Raw genomic sequence first — 16,096 nt, forward strand, 5'->3', positions numbered from 1 at the left:
GCAGAAGAGCGTGGCCATGGAGGAAGACCCACCAACAACCTGCTCTAAGCAGATACACAACCCTGCTTCCTGAAAGAAAAGGACTTAAAGCACTAACGGATGATGATGAAAGAACAATCTTCAGTGTAGATTGCACCTCAACACTAAGGGGGAGGGGGAAATTCTCACAACTGAACAAAAGAGAGTGCAGAAAATAATGAAATTGCCACAAATTTCATTTATTCGGACCAAAGTCAACATCCATGAAAGTTAATAAATCTAAAAAAAAAAAGAAAAAGAAAGTTAATAAATCTAACGTGCTAGGCATATCTGCTGCCAAAGACCTCCTTAAAGTACTAAAGCAAAGCTGTCATTTCGAGGACTAAGGTGGTCCTGAGAAAACCATGAACTGACTTCAGAATAAGCAAATCTGTCTTGGAAGAAGTGTAGCCAGAAGGGGCCGACCCCAATCCCCCGCTCCACAGAAGAATTCACTTCAGAGGACAGCACTGAAGCTACAGCTCAGGGAGAGGGACACGTCTGATCAGAGCACACAGGAGCAAATGAAGGGGGAGGAAGAGACAGTGGAGCACATCCTGGCCCTCCAAGCCTTGACGACGATATCCCTGCTCAGAGCAGCCAGTGCAGAGAGAAGACGATATGGCCAGCCCCACTACAAGGCACGACATCCCGCACTGACCCATAGCTCTATGGGGACAACACTGGAGATAGTGCGAGAATTGGGCCCAATCTGACCTCACCACACCGAGGCAAAACACTAAGGGCGTGCAACAGAACAGCAAGGGGAGCAGAGCAAGAAAGTCCCGAGGGAATGCCAAAAATAGACTTTGGGGCCAGGGCATGGCACCCCATCAGATTCAACTGGAAAACACTCCTAAAGGTCAACAAACAGACCTTGAACTATTTATAGGCTTTTCTTTTCTTCTTTTGTCATTTTGTTGCTGTTGTTTTCTTTTCTTCCTTTGTTTTGCTCTGTCTTGTTTTTTTGTGCATATTATTATCTCTGCAGGTCTATCTAGATAAGATAGGCAGTATAAACAATCTGGAGGAGAAAACAACAGACCAACGGTTTGGGGTGGTGGTGGTGGTGCGGGACATGGGAGAGGTGGAGGTGGAGAAAAGGAAGTGGGTGTTAACCCCAGGGACAAAGGAACAACAAGTGATCCAAAATTGATGGCGACGAGGGTGTAGGAGGCCTGGAAGGGCTTGATCAAGGGCAATGTAACCGATAGAAATTATTGAAACCTAAATGAAGGCTAAGCGTGATAATGGGACAAGAGGAAAGTAAAAGGAAATAAAGGAAAGATGTAGGAGGCAAAGGGCATTTATAGAGGTCTAAATATGAGTATGTACTTATGTAAATATATTTATACATGATGATGGGAAAATAGATCTATGTGCATATATTTATAGATTTAGTATTAAGGTCGCAGATGGACATTGGGCCTCCACTCAAGTACTCCCTCAATGCAAGAACACTTTGTTCTATTAAACTGGCATTCCATGATGCTCACCTTCCCGACACAATCGCTGAAGACAAATGTGTGCATAAGCAAATGTAGTGAAGAAAGCTGATGGTGCCTGGCTATCAAAAGATATAGCATCTGGGGTCTTAAAGGCTTCAAGATAAACAAGAGACCATCTAGCTGAGAAGCAAAAAAAGCCCACATGGAAGAAGCACACCAGCCTGTGTGATCACAAGGCGTCAAAGGGATCAGGTATCAGGTATCAAAGAATAAAAAATCATATAATTTTATTGAGGGTTTGTGCAGAGTGGGGACCCAAAGCCCATCTGTAAGCAAGTGGACATCCCCTTAAAGAAGAGTCTCGGGGAGGAGACAAGCCAGGCAGGGTGCAGTGTAGCACCGATGAAACATACAACTTTCCTCTAGTTTTTAAATTCTGCCTCCTCGCCACTGTTTCCCAGTTGTACCTTACAAATCCAGCTAGACCAGAGGATGTACACAAATACAGATAAGAACTGTAAACACAAGGAATCCAGGACACATAAACCCCTCAGGACCAATCATGAGAGTAGCAATACCAGGAGAGTAAGGGGAAGGTGGGGTAAAAGGGGGAAACCGATCACAATGATCTACATATAACCCCCTCCCTGGGGGATGGACAACAGAAAAGTGGGTGAAGAGAAACGTCGGACGGTGTATGACATGACAAAATAATAATAATTTATAAATTATCAAGTGTTTGTGGGGCACAGGGAGAGAGGGAAAAATGAGGAGCTGATACCAAGGGCTGAAGTAGAAAGCAAATGTTTTGAGAAGGATGAGGGCAACACATGTACAAATGTGCTCGACACAATGGATGGATGGATGGATAGTGATGAGTTGTAGGAGGCCCCAATAAAATGATTTTTTAAAGGAAAAAAAAAAAAGAAGTGGAGCCAGACTACTCAGAATTAAGCATGAGAAGACTTTTTCTGACATGCTTTGAACATATTCACAAGGAGGAGCAGGGCCTGGAGAAGACGCTCGAGCTTGGTCAAGGAGGGGTCAGGGAAAAGCTGAAACTCCTCAACGAGATGCACTGGCAGCGTCTGCAAGGATGGGCTCAGAGGAAGCATCGAGAGCCGGGCAGGAGCGTTCCGGCGGCGTTCTGCTGCAGGACCGGGCTGCCCTCCGTGGGAAACGGCTCTCAGGCAACAACAACCCTGGCTCAAGATCCTGACGAGTTTCTTTGGCTTCACTCGTGTGCTGGTTTGGTGGCTGGCTCTCCTCACTAAAAGGTGAACTACGTCGGACGCAGGGGTCTTCGTTTAGGCCTTGCTCGGTTGCCCTCCTAGTTTTTAGGCTAGTGCCTGGTACTTGATAACTTGAATACCTATTCCGTGACTGAATTTTCAGTTCCTGTCTCATTTTCAGTGCCTTGAATTTTGTTTGTAAAAGAGGGAGAGTTTCCTCGGCGATTTCAATATTTTTTGTTTTTAAAGTCGAAAGTGATTTAAATTGAAAGCCAGTAAGCGCATAGGTAGATGCCGAACTACCTGGCCCAGCGTGCATCCCGGTTACGACAGCACAGGCCACCATCACGCAACGCAAACTGTAGGGCGGTGCCTGTTCTAGACCCAAACAGCCGACCAATGAGAACGATTGTTTTTTTTAATCATAGAGTTACACCACCCAAATTCCTAGAGAGCACTTCCGGAACGGTGCCCCGGCCAATCTAGGATCCTGGGACAAGTCCGTGTTCCCTATCACTCTCTATGGCTCAGCTTCCGGAAAGGGGCGGGGCTGAGGCGCACTCTTCCCAACCTACATGAGCACAGCTTTGTGATTGGCGAAAAGGCAGGAGGCGGGCCTTAGGGGCGGGCACTGTCTCCGGCGCAGGCGCATTGACCCGGCGCGCCTGTCCTGCGGTCCAAGTTGGCTCCAATTGCAGTTGGTGAGCATGAGTGACAGTGGGGACGCGTAAGGGCGGCGGGCCGCGGAGTGTAGAGGAAACGGGGTTCTGGGAGGCGGAGTTGTAGGACCCGGTGCCTCACGTGCCTCCGCTCCTGGGAGTGCGCGGGGTCAGCATCATAGGAACTGTTGGATAATAATGAGAGCTCCAGGAAGCTCGACTTCGTTGCATCTTTCCGCGAACGCCTTGAAGCCCGTCCTAAGCATCTCCTGCTCCCAGTTTCCTCTGTTGTCGCAGGAGTGCACTACCTTCTGCCTTCTCTGCCCTCGGTCGGTGTTCCGGGGAAGTATTCCAGCAGGAAAAGCCCCGAGGAATTCGACTGTAGTCCAAAATAGGGAGAGCTTCTCCGCGTGTTGATGGCTGAGCCGATTCTTGGAACTCCAGTGTTGGCCTTTGTGCAGCATGGTAAAGGGAAAGAAACTTCTAGGGGATTGAAGCCTAGAACCGCCCAGGTCGGCAGTTTGAACCCACCGGCTGCTCCACAGCCCTCTGCTGTAAAAACTCACCCTAAGAGACCTTCCTCCTCTGCCCTACTGGAATAATACAGGGAGAGGTCAGGGGTCAGGGTGGCCAGTCAGTATGCCGGCTGCCGGCCATGCACAGTGGAGTAAACTAGATGTGGATACTGCCTTCGTGCCGTCCATAGTCTAGAGCCAGGCGCTTGCTGTGGTTTTCAAAGTGTTGTCCCTGGAGCATCAGCCACTGGCAGCCTCTGTGGTGAACTTGTTAGAAATTCACACTCTTGGCCTTTACCTGTAACCTGAGTCAGACACTCCGGGGGTGAGGCCCAGCAATCTAATATAAGCCCTCCTGTGATTGTGATAGTCCTGTAGCAAGGTAGGTTGAAGAGTGCCCCCCACCCCTCCCCCCAGTTGAGGCAGTAAGGAGGAGACGGATAGACGGATGTGAGAGAGATCTCGGGAACAAGTGCACTTGCTTTGGGAAATCAGTGCAGGGTGGGTGAGTTTCTAGCTTGGGCCACTGGCCTGACAGCAGTTGGCAGTAAGTGATGGACGGACAGCACCAGGTCTGACCCCAAGTGTCCTTTATCACCAAAGGCGTCACTTGCCTTTGCACTAGGACTCTGTCTGGGGCAGTACCTCTCAGCGGATTCCAGGCCGTGGGCCACATGGGAAATGATAGTACAGGTACCAGTCACAGAGGTGATGGGGCGGCTGCTTGAGGCTGGAGGGGACCAGCTGGAGGACTTGAGGCTGCTAAAAGCTGGTGGTAACCACCTGGGGACTCCAGCTCCCCAGAACTGAGGGGTCAGCAGCCCATCCTCAGCTGAGGGAACGCAGCCCTTCACGGAGCTTTGCTCTGTGGGATAGACAGGAGTAGTGTTCACTAAGATTTGGCAATTAAAGTCAAGAACCTTTGGGCACTTAATTCCATTCCTGAAAAATCTGCCCTAAGTGTATAACAACACAGCATATGCATGAAAAAGCCCCACTCCTGGCACCCCCCACTGCGTCAGGGTTTTCTGTGCCTCATTGTTCAGGAGAAGGCCAGGCCTTTCTTTCGGGTACCTCCAGGTGAGCACGAATCCTTAACCTTTAGGCTAACAGCCAAGCACATAAGACTGGCACCACCCAGGAGTGCTCACTTTAGACTGTGTACAACAGAAAACCTCACACTTCTCCCCCCAGGAGGTGGGGGTGGGGGGGCGGAGCAAGCAGCAGGGTTGGTTTTTTGTTTGTTTTCAGTACAGTCACTCAGTGGCATAGTGTGTTGCCATTAGAGATGTGTGGATATGTGGCAAAACCCTGCAGAAGCAGCATCTAGCAAACTCCTGGCCTGTGCTGAAGATACAGGTGAGCAAGTTAGACAGGGCTCCCAGCTGCACAGAGCCGAGTGCCTAAGGACAATAGACTAGCAAAGTGAGTCAGGCACCCCAGAGGGTGACTGGTGTGTGACAGGTGGTCGAGTGAGGGGCTGCTGCAGAAGAAGCCAGTACAGAAATGGGCTAGGAAAGGTTTCCTGGGGTCAGGATGGTAATCCCAAGGCCTGGAGATGACTAGGTGTCGGGAGGCAAAAGGTGAGGAGCGCTCTGTGCATAGTGGACTTGGTGTTTCAAAGCGAGCGTGTGGCAGGGGAACGCAGAGGTCAGTGATGAAGGACAAGGCCAGAGTGACCCGGCTGCCACCTCCCAGGGGGTGGGGCATGCAGACTGAGCAGGCAGAGGTTTAGGTCTTATTATAAGGCCTTGGGAGGCCATTGGAGGTCTCTGAGCGAGACTATCTACTGCAGGCTGTGCTGTAGTACCTCTCCCGTAGCTTCCATGTGGGGAGTGGATTGGTGTAGGAGAAGTGAGGAGGCCGATTCAGTAGCCCAGTGAGAGGTGATGGTGCCCTAGCCCTGGGAGGGCACTGTGGCAGCGGGGCAGACTCCGCAGTAGGGGATGAGGTAGGGTATGAAAGACGAGGGTGCTGACCAGTGTGGGCCAGAGGGAGCGAGCATGGGGGAACAGGGAGGGAGCTGAGTTCATTCTGGGAACCCTGAAGTCCCCGTGTGAGCTGGTCCCTATGGGTGAGCGGGTGGTAGGATGTGTCCCTTGGAAGCACAGGAGACACTTAGAGTGAGGGTGTTCTGAGTCGGCACCTGGGCCTGACATGAGGTGTGTGAGCTGTAAGGAGAGATGAGCCACAGCGTGGGGAAGAGATGCGGGATGCTGGCAGGACCCAGGTTGCCTGCTGTCTCCTGACACTGTTGTTTTGATCATACGTGGGAACATCATCATTCTTTTAAGCAGCAGTCAGAGGTAAGAAAAGTCGTCCTTGGGCTTGCTGGGCTATTGGAAAGGAGAAGCTGTGCACCGGCAAAACTGGTGGCGGTCTAAGACGCGTGTGTGTTGGAGACCAGGCCTCGAGGTGCGGGCACAAGTCTAAGGCTTCTGTTCCTGCAGGCGCAAGTGTTTCCCTGGGCTGGGCCGGCATGGAAGCACTGCTGGCAAGATGGCGAGCGTTGCCCACCCTGGCCACCTGCAGGCTTCACCACCGCGCGCCCGGGAGAGGAAAGCTCTTGACGCTGTCCCGCATGTTCCAGCCGCAGAGGCTGCGGGAAGACCAGGTGCTGTCCCTGGAGGGCAGACTTGGTGAGCTGACCTGTAAGAGCCAGCGGCTGATGCTTCAGGCGGGCCTCATCCACCCGGCGAGCCCCGGCTGCTACCACCTTCTGCCGTACACCGTGCGCGCCCTAGAGAAGCTCGTGCGGGTCATCGACCAGGAGATGCAGGCCATCGGGGGGCAGAAGGTCAACATGCCCAGCCTGGGCCCGGCAGAGCTCTGGCGTGCCACCAGCCGGTGGGACCTGATGGGCAGGGAGCTGCTCAGACTCCGAGACAGACACGGCAAGGAGTACTGCTTAGGACCCACCCACGAAGAAGCCGTCACGGCCCTGGTCGCCTCCCAGAAGACGCTGTCCTACAAGCAGCTGCCCCTCCTGCTGTACCAGGTGACCAGGAAGTTCCGGGATGAGCCCAGGCCCCGCTTTGGCCTTCTCCGGGGTCGGGAGTTTTACATGAAGGACATGTACACTTTTGATGTGTCCACGGAGGCCGCCAGGCAGACCTACAGCCTGGTGTGCGGCGCCTACAGCAGCCTCTTTGATAGGCTGGGGCTGCCGTGCGTCCAGGTGCAGGCAGATGTGGGCAGCATCGGGGGCACGATGTCTCACGAGTTCCAGCTGCCAATGGATGTCGGCGAGGACCGGCTCTCAGTCTGCCCCAGCTGTAGCTTCTCAGCCAACAGGGAGACCCTCGACCCATTGCAGACCCACTGCCCTGCGTGCCAGGGACCGCTGACCGAAACCAAAGGCGTGGAGGTGGGGCACACATTCTTCCTGGGCACCAAGTACTCTGCTATCTTCAACGCCCAGTTTGCCAGTGTCCAGGGCACGCCGTCGCTGGCTGAAATGGGCTGCTACGGTCTGGGGGTGACGCGGATCTTGGCTGCTGCCATCGAAGTGCTCTCGACAGAGGACTGCATTCGCTGGCCGGGCCTCCTAGCCCCTTACCAAGTCTGCCTCATCCCCCCCAAGAGGGGCAGCAAGGAGGAGGCAGCGGCCACGCAGCTGGTGGGGAGCCTGCAGGATCACATCATCGAGGCGGTGCCAGGGCTCTGCGGCGAGGTCGTGCTGGACGACCGGACTCACCTGACCATTGGAAACAGGGGAAAAGACGCCAACAAGCTTGGTTACCCCTTTGTGGTCATCGCTGGCAAGAGGGCCCTGGAGGACCCACCCCATTTTGAAGTGTGGTGCCAGAACACCGGTGAGGTGATCTTCCTCACCAGAGAAGGGGTCGTGGAATTACTGAGCACGGTGCAGGTTGTCTGAACGCCACTAGCCCCCAGCACACACACACACACACACACACACACACACACACACACACACACACACACACACACACTCCCCGTGGTCACGTGACAGCTGCATTGTCGTTGTTGTCCCCACCACTCCTGCCCTGGGCAGGCTGCTCCCAGAAGGCAAGACTGTGGCCCCAGTAACCAGCTGCTATCGCCTCCACCCTGACCCGGAGTGGCCCGAATGTATTGGAGGAGCACTGTGCCCCCCACAGGTTTGTTTTTCTGGAAGGAGATCGCCACGCCTTTCTTATGAGGCTCTTCTAAGTGGACTCAAGCCACCAACCTTTCAGTTAACATCCAACACCAAGCTGTCTGTGCCACCCAGCGACTCCTCAAGACTGTTAGGAAAAAGGTTTGTTCTTAACCCGATCGCACGTTCAAACTGTTGGCATTGAAAGTTGTTAACACGGTCTCTGTGCCTGGACCAGCCCTGCTGTCTACCACGCATCACTCCACTGGGGGAGCTTCTCTGAGCAGGCTGAGAGGACAGAAGGAAACCTAAGTTCTAGTTTTGTCCCTGGGGGTAGCTGAGGGCCGTCCTCCCTCCGTCTGCCAGCCTGTGACTCCAGGCCTCCTGCTGGCTCAGGCCAGAGCCCGCCCTCAGCCCTCCTCCACTGAGGGTGCGGGGGAAGGACTGGGGGATCTGACCCTGCCACCAGCTCCCTGGGGACGTGGACCTGCCCCGCCCTCGGCCGGGCCCTGGAATCCCAGCAGCTGTCCCTGGGTAGCTCCTTGAGACGTGCGTGGCAGGCAGCACCGGCCCCTCCCACCCTCCGTGGCCGATGGGACCCAGGAAGTGATGCTCTAGCTGGGGGCGCCCTCCAGGGAGCTATCTATTGAGGAGCATGGGTGTGGATTCAGTAGTCAAACTGCTGGGCCCATGTTGACCGGAAGCAGCAGTCTTGCTGTTTGTCCGCTGTGACGCTTCCCGTCTGGAGCCGCTCCTCTCCCTGCCTCCTGCTCAGAGCCCACCAGCACCAGACCCACGGAGGCCAACTGACCCCGCAGGGGCTGGAGGGTTCTGTCCTGCAGGCCTCGGGAGACACCCTGCAGCTACACGCCTCGGAGCCCTAGAGGCAGAGTTGGCCCCCAGGGCCATGCCCAGCGTGGCCGTGGCAGGGTCTCAGCCAGCCTTCATTGAGACACGGAGTGCACGCCTCTTCTCGCGGAGTGCCGCCTGCTCTCGTGGCTCCCACATCCACATTGGGTCGTGGCCCCCGTGGGGTCTGACGTGTCTCATTCCCACAAGACTGTAGGCCCAGTTCAAAGCCACACCTTCAAAACAGCCCTGGCGGCCCTTGGAGGAGGCTGTCCCCTCTGTCTGGTGGCCCTGGTCACACTCCTGCTTCCTGTGGCACCAAGCTCCTTGCGGGGCCTAGCCAGCCTCTTGAGGGTGGCGAGCCCCTGGGGCCAGGCTCCAAGCCCGAGCCCGTAGCTGGTGCCCTGTCCCTGTTTGGACCCTTGGGCCCACCGGTCAGCTTAGCTCTGCTGGAGCACCTCCACACCCGGACACAGCCCGGTCTCTTCACAGATGAGCCCGCCAAGCCCCAGTGCGTCCCGGTGTCGTGGCCTGCTGTCCGGGACTCTGAGTAGACGTAGGCACACTCGCTCTTGGACCCTGATGGCACATTGGCGTCGTCTGCGTGTGGCACCCCCCACCCCGATTTTTAAAGCTCCCGGGCTATTCTAGCAGGCAACCAAAGTTGGGTCCGAGCCTCTGGCGTAAAGTTCAAGTCACAGCAGGCACTTCCATGACTAACCGGAGCCCGCTGTCTCTAGTGTCTGCCGCTCCTTTGGTGAGGGCCTGCCGGGGGCACGAGGCTGTGGGTCTCCAGACACGGCGGTTCTGCAGGGTGGATGCCGTGGCTCCCGTTTCCCGAACCCCAGTGGAGGCATCCTGATGGCTAAGCTAGTGTTGCTTCCCAGAGGCAGCGGCAATGTGGTTTGGCAGAAAGAGCAGACCCTGGAAGGCACAATCCTAGACCCACCACTTTGCAGGCCTGTGACTCAGGCCAGTACTTACTGTGTCCATCTCATGGGACGTCTGTAAGATAAGATCCCCTCATAGCGGCGCAGCTGGGGGTCGACTGAGCTTACTGAAGTGAACGCCCCCTCCTCCCCAGCCCTGTCATGTGCTCTCCGGAGACACCTCCCTTAGACCACGTGAGTTATATCACCCCACCGGGAGCCCGGTTCCGCTGTGAGTGTTGTCATCTTGCGACCCGGGTGTCTTGTTTCCTGGATCCGAGGCTTACAGCCTTCCTGGACGTTCCACCAGCAAGAAGGAGGCCCACGGGCAGGAAGGCTGCATCTCCTCGGAGGGAAATGGGAAAGAGTAAACTGCCGCCTCGTTCCTGTCCCTGCCCCCTCGTTACTGAACTTGCCAGCTTTACCTCTCGCCACACACTGAAACGGAGATGCAAGATAACAGGTACAGTCTGTATTGTCACGGCTCTTCCTTGGGGAGATCGAGCAGCAACCGGCTGGGAACTATTTAGCAGAATTAATACTTGGGGACAAAGGCAGATGCATAACAAAACCATCCTGTAAATCAAGCCTGGAATGTAAATCAAGGGCTCCATCAATGTTCTGGGTTTTAATGGGGAAAACACCTGCTGGGCTGTCAATAAAAGAGCTCTGCAGAAATCTGTTAGATTGTCATCTTAACTACTTGAGTGCCAGGCCTCTGCAGAGGCCCACGGCCCAGGCACACATCAGCATGCTTTGTGTTGGGGGATTGTAAAGCTTGCTTATGATGTGGGAACGGAGGGAACCCTTTCATGAGACCATTAGGAGAGATGGGGGAGAATCAAGGGGCTTCTACCAAAAGGGCCTGGAGGCAGCAGCTGGCCTCTGAGGACAGACAGACTCCGCCATCAAGTCCATTCTGGCTTGCAGTGACCCTGCGGGCACTGTCACCCTATACAGGAGTGGAGAGCCTTACGTCTCGAGAAGCAGCTGGTGGTGTGAAACTGCTGACCTTACAGGGAGCAACCCAGTGCTTACCCCACTGCGCCACTAGGGCACCACCCGACTATGGGGTGGGGGGTTGTCAAATTCCTCAGCCCAAGGCCGATTGCTATGAGGCAAAGACCAGACACGGCCTCCACCCTTCTTTATGAATGCCGACACCACCCCCTCCCACGGCACTCTTGCCTCTGCCAGCTTCCATGAGTCATTGCAGCGGCCACACAGCTCACAGACCATGCTCGTGAGTTATGGGCTTTATCGGGGAAGTCAACAGGTTACATTACAATTCAGGATCAGAAATGCTTAAGCTACACATCTGGGGTCAGGACAGCGTCTTCCCAGCCATGCCTGCAGGCAGGCTGCTCTCGCCCTCCGTCTCTCAGCCACACTGCCTCTCGTCTCTGCCTGGCTAAGCAAATACTTCAAAGCTCTTTAAGTGCTGCTAATAAAGTGCCCACAGGGCACCCCACTCTACCCAAGCCCTTGGCATGAGAGCACTCGGGCTCTAGCTCTGAGGGTCAGCATGCCTAGCTTCCCCCCAAGCCAGTCTGCCTGAAGGCAGTCTACTTACCCTGTGGGCTGGGAAGCGCACTGCTGTCTCGGCTGCAGCCACTTAGTGGTCTAGCCCTCTGCCTGGATCTAGGAAGTTCAGCATACAGGGATCTTGGGGCCCAAAGGACATGCTCCTGCCTAGATAATCATTCTTAATAGTAGTGCAATCCCCACTTCCTGCTTCTGAGCTGGCTCATTTTATACCCAGTGTGATGGCACAATCGACCAACCCTCACATTAGAGTTGTAAGGCTTTGCACTCACAATTAATCCTGAACCATATCCCAGACCCATCCAGAAAAAGGTGTTTGGTGGGAACTGCAAAGACTCAAAGAGCCTCATCAAGGAATTCACTGCACCACACCGTCACTCAATTTTAAATAACACCAGTCAGCTGTTAGACTGCCTGTACTTAATGGCTCATGCATTACCTGGTGTGAGATCCATGTTCATACTCTTGTTCTTCAGTTTCCTCACCTGTAAAGTGGGAGAACAGGTGGGTGGGTGGTGCTTGGGACTCCGCAGGATGGGGAGGCACCATCCCTGTGCAGGTGTGGTGCCCATCTTGGTCAAGCCAGCAGTTCTTTGAATGAGGATGCTCATTCAAGGCTTTGAATGCACTTCCTTGGTGGAGCTAGTGGATGTTGGCTAATGGTCCTCACCAGTTAATGGTGATGGAGGGCATGGCCATGTCTTTAGAGGCAGAGATGGCTGCCGAGACCCAAGAGCACACGTGGTGAACTTGGGGATCCCCACTGGTGGGGTGTCATGAGCTGCGGGCCCAGAGAGGTCCCAAGCAGATGGGTTGGGGATGTTCCATGATAGTGCCAGCTCGGAGTAGGAGGCGAGGGGAACTGGGTTGACTGCTAGCTCCCTAGGAACAGGGACTGGGTCTTGTTCCTATCAGTATTTTCCAAAAGGCTTAGGAGAATCCCGAGTTCAAGTTCTGGCTCTACTTTGCATCAGCTAGCTGCCTTTGGGCTGGTTATTTGACCTCCTTGTACCCCTATCTTGACAGTAAAAGGGTGCTAGTGCAAATATCTGCTTCACGGGGTTACTGGGAGAATGAAATGAATCCATGCAGCACCCCCAGAATGGTACCTGGCATATTGCAGATGTTCAAGACCTAGAAGCTGGTGTTATAGAACCAAGCTTGCTTCTCCTCTGGAGTATGCCCCTGCAAGTCTCCTCACCTTTGCTGTGCTCTGGCCCACACCTAGAAGGTCCTCCCATCTCCCTCCACCCCCAGTTCCTTTGTCACCTTTGTGCCCAAATCCATCCCGGGTCAGGTCATGAGCTCTCCTGTGTTCTTCATTCCCACCTCCGTCCGTCCACCAGGGCTGACTTGTTGTGCACCTACTATGTGCTGAGCAAGTGCTTAGTTAGGCCTCTGTTGTCAGATGCCAAGTTGGTTCACAGGCATGCATAGTGACCCTACGCACAACAGAATGAAACACTGCCCAGACCTGCGCCCTCCTCAGTTATGTCTGAGCCCGTTGTTGCAGCCACTGTGTAAATCCATCTCCTTGAGGGCCTTCCTTTCTCACTCACCAAGCATGATGTCCTCCTCCAGCCTCCAACCACTGAAGGGTCAGTAGGCGCAATCTCATGGCGAGGATACATAAAGATCATTGTAAAGTCATAGAGGATAGGAAAAACAGGAGAATAAAATAAAGGAGTCAGACACATTTTATGGTCGCATGCTCACCTCAGCCCCTCTTGGTGGTCCACGTGGGAGTGGGAGAATAGAGAGTGTCTTTACTATCTTGGGGTATTTATAGGTAGCCATGCATATTCAGTAGTTACATCCGCCACAAGGTGGGAGGAATCTACACCTGAGCTCACAGGTAAGGAAATAGAATACCTACACTGGAGGAAGGCAGGGGTGCTGGGTGACATGGCGGCGAGATCGCAAAAGGGTGTCTGCTTCTGTAGAGAGATACAATCAACCAGGAGCTCCCTTTAAGGCAGCAGAGCTGTTAGGGGAGAATCTGTGGGAACCTATAAGTAAAGCAGGATAATGTACTTAGACTTTAACTTAACCAAAGTGGTGGCTTTCCTACTGTGGAATACTAGCTTTCCAAATTCCCTGTTATAAATCAGGGAATATAGTCATCATATTTCCCCGAGTGTTAGTTTCCCACATCCAGGGACTTGCCTCTTCTGATAACGTACAGAACTGCACTTGGAGAAACTATCAAGTATACAGACGTCCAGTAAAGGTGCAGGTGCCACGGAATACGTGGGATGAGGAGCCAGAGAGAGCTTCGGATGCGAATGAAGGCTAGGTGTTAAAAAGTTAATGGGGGGGAACTGTCTGCGGAGGGAGGAGCAAGTGGGAGGAAGAGTATACTTGGCAAAGGGAACAGAATGTGCAAAGGCCCAGAGCTAAGAGCATGCAAGGTTGGGGGATAAGAAGTAGCAGTGTCATAGATTGAACCCTTAATGTGAGGCGCACTCTGCTATTTGCTTCACCTGATTCATTCAGTCTATCCTCATAACACCAGCACAAGGCCAATGCTGTTAGCCTACTAATAGCCACTTATAAGGAAGCCAAGAGCCTAGCAGAGTGTGCAAGGCCACACAACTCGGGCACAGCACGGCTGGAATTGGAATCCAGAAGCCTGGCTCTGGAGCCCTCTCTTTTAGCCACTGCAGCCCCCGCCCCAGTACTGAAATATGTCCAGGATGTCTGGAATGGCCTCGAATGCTGGGCACGCATGCTGCTGAGGGGAGGGGGTGCCGCTGAGGGCTGAGAGCAGGGGCGTGCATGGACTTGCTTGTGGCGGGATTTCTTTTCATCCAGGGTTAGAATAATCATACCCACTCAGCAGCAGGGCCATGATGGGAGAGGCTGCCGGAAAAACTCAACCTTGATGGCCTGTCGGAACCAGAAAACAAAAGGGTTCTGACTCACAGCGACCCCGTAGAACAGGGCGGAACTGCCTCTTTCTGGGAGTAGGAAGCCTTGTCTTTCCCCAAGGGAGCAGCTTGTGGTTCTCAACTGCTGCCCTCGCTGGCAGTAACCCAACACGGAACCACTGCACAGCCAGGGCGCCATTAAAGGTTTGCCAAGCAAACACCGAAGCTGCACTGAAGGCGCTAGCAAGCAACAAGGCTCCAGGAAGTGACAGAATTCCAACTGGGATAATGCAGCTGGCAGAGGCTGCCCTGGAGCCACCCACCTGGATCTCTTCCAGTGGGCTGGCCGGGTAGCTGTCTTCCCAATGCCCATTACTAAACAAGGGGATCCTGCACAACACGGAAATTATGGACCAGGACCAGAAATATACACACGGAAAATTTTGTTGAAGAACATTTTTTAATGGTTGCAACAATACATTAACAAGGAGCTGCCAGAAATCCAAGCCAGATTCCGAAGAGGACGTGGCACCAGGGCGATCACTGCTGATGTCAGATGGATCGTGGCTGAAAACAGAGACTACCTGAGAGATGTTTTACCATGTTTGATGGACTGTTCAAAGGCATTCAGCTGTATGGATCATAACAAACGAGTAATATTGCAAAAAGTGAGGATTCCAGAACGCTTCGTTGTGCTCATGCAGCGCGTGTACATGGACTCAGAGGCAGTGATTCGCACAGAACAAGGGAATGCTGCCTGGCTTAAAACAAGAAAGGTGTGTGTCAGGGCTACATCCTCTCACCGTTCAACCTGCAAGCTGAGCAAACAATCCAAGAAGCTGGGCTACGTGAAGAAGAACATGGGATCAGAATTGGAAGAAGCCTCATTAGCACACATGACACAACCCTGCCTGGTAGAAACCAAGAGGACTTGAAGCACTCACCGATGAAATCGAAGACACCTCAACGTAAATTTTTAAAGAAAATCCTCACATTGGGCCAGTAAACAACATCATGATAAAAGGAGACAAGATGGAGGTTTTCCAGAATTTCATTGTACTTGGATCCACAATCAACACCCCTGGAAGCAGCAGTCAGGTGACATGTTGCCTTGGGGAAAGTTTGCTGCAAAAGACCCCCTGCAAAGCGTTGACTAGCAAGGCTGTCACTTTGAGGACTGAGATGCTCCTGACCCACCCAGGGTGCCGTCAGTGCCTCGTTCACAGGTGATAAACTGGAAAACTGCAGTGGCTGCCTGTGGATGACGGTGCTGGCGAAGAATGCGGAGGATCCTGGGCTGCCAGGAGAACCACTTCCTGCTGGTCATAGGGCAGCCAGACGGCTCCTCCAAAGTGCGGCTGGCAAGACTTGACCTCCTGTGCTTTGGACGTATTATCAGGAAGGACCCGTCCCTGGAGAAGCCCGCCAACCGGAGGGAGGGAGGGAGAAGAGGACTGCCGCCGTGGCTGCCACAACCTAAGCGACTTGGCAGAGTTTGCTTCTGCATCAACTTGACTGCACCTAACCACAGGAGCAGCAACAAAGCAAGTGGGGTCGGAGGAGCCCAGGGAGGGAAGCAGGAGGGACTCTGGAGTGAGCCGCGTGGGTTCAAGTCCTGGCGCCTACACTCGCTGGTAGTGGGATTTTGAATTTCTCAATCCCTCTCTGTCACTGTCTCCTTAGTTATGAAATTAAAAGTCTCAGGCTGGGTTACCTAGGGGAACCAAACCAGTGACACTCATCTATGTGTAAGAACTTTCTGTCAAGAAGTAATCTTATACCTAGAATGCATCCTGGCCAGACCAACTCAAGCCCATAGGTGCGATGCTAGCCGGGCAGCACAGGCTGGGGGGGGTGGGTGGGGGGGTGGCACAGACTTCCGGGGATCCAAGGTCAGTGGGAACAAGGCAGGGTGCCAACAACAGTGCT

General features: G+C 53.7%; 1 protein-coding gene across 1 annotated transcript; it reads left to right on the forward strand.

Moving 5' to 3' along the window:
* The first annotated feature begins 3,377 nt into the window (after window positions 1-3,377).
* Window positions 3,378-10,434, forward strand: PARS2 (prolyl-tRNA synthetase 2, mitochondrial). Its single transcript, XM_004699395.2, has 3 exons — window positions 3,378-3,399; window positions 6,323-7,769; window positions 7,808-10,434. The coding sequence occupies exon 2, from the start codon at window positions 6,352-6,354 to the stop codon at window positions 7,750-7,752; it is 1,401 nt and encodes a 466-aa protein (XP_004699452.2). The 5' UTR covers window positions 3,378-3,399; window positions 6,323-6,351; the 3' UTR covers window positions 7,753-7,769; window positions 7,808-10,434.
* Window positions 10,435-16,096: the final 5,662 nt, after the last annotated feature.

This window comes from Echinops telfairi, unplaced genomic scaffold (assembly GCF_000313985.2).
Source record: "Echinops telfairi isolate 266 unplaced genomic scaffold, ASM31398v2 ScPeMD7_443;HRSCAF=831, whole genome shotgun sequence".
NCBI classification, from domain to species: domain Eukaryota; kingdom Metazoa; phylum Chordata; class Mammalia; order Afrosoricida; family Tenrecidae; genus Echinops; species Echinops telfairi.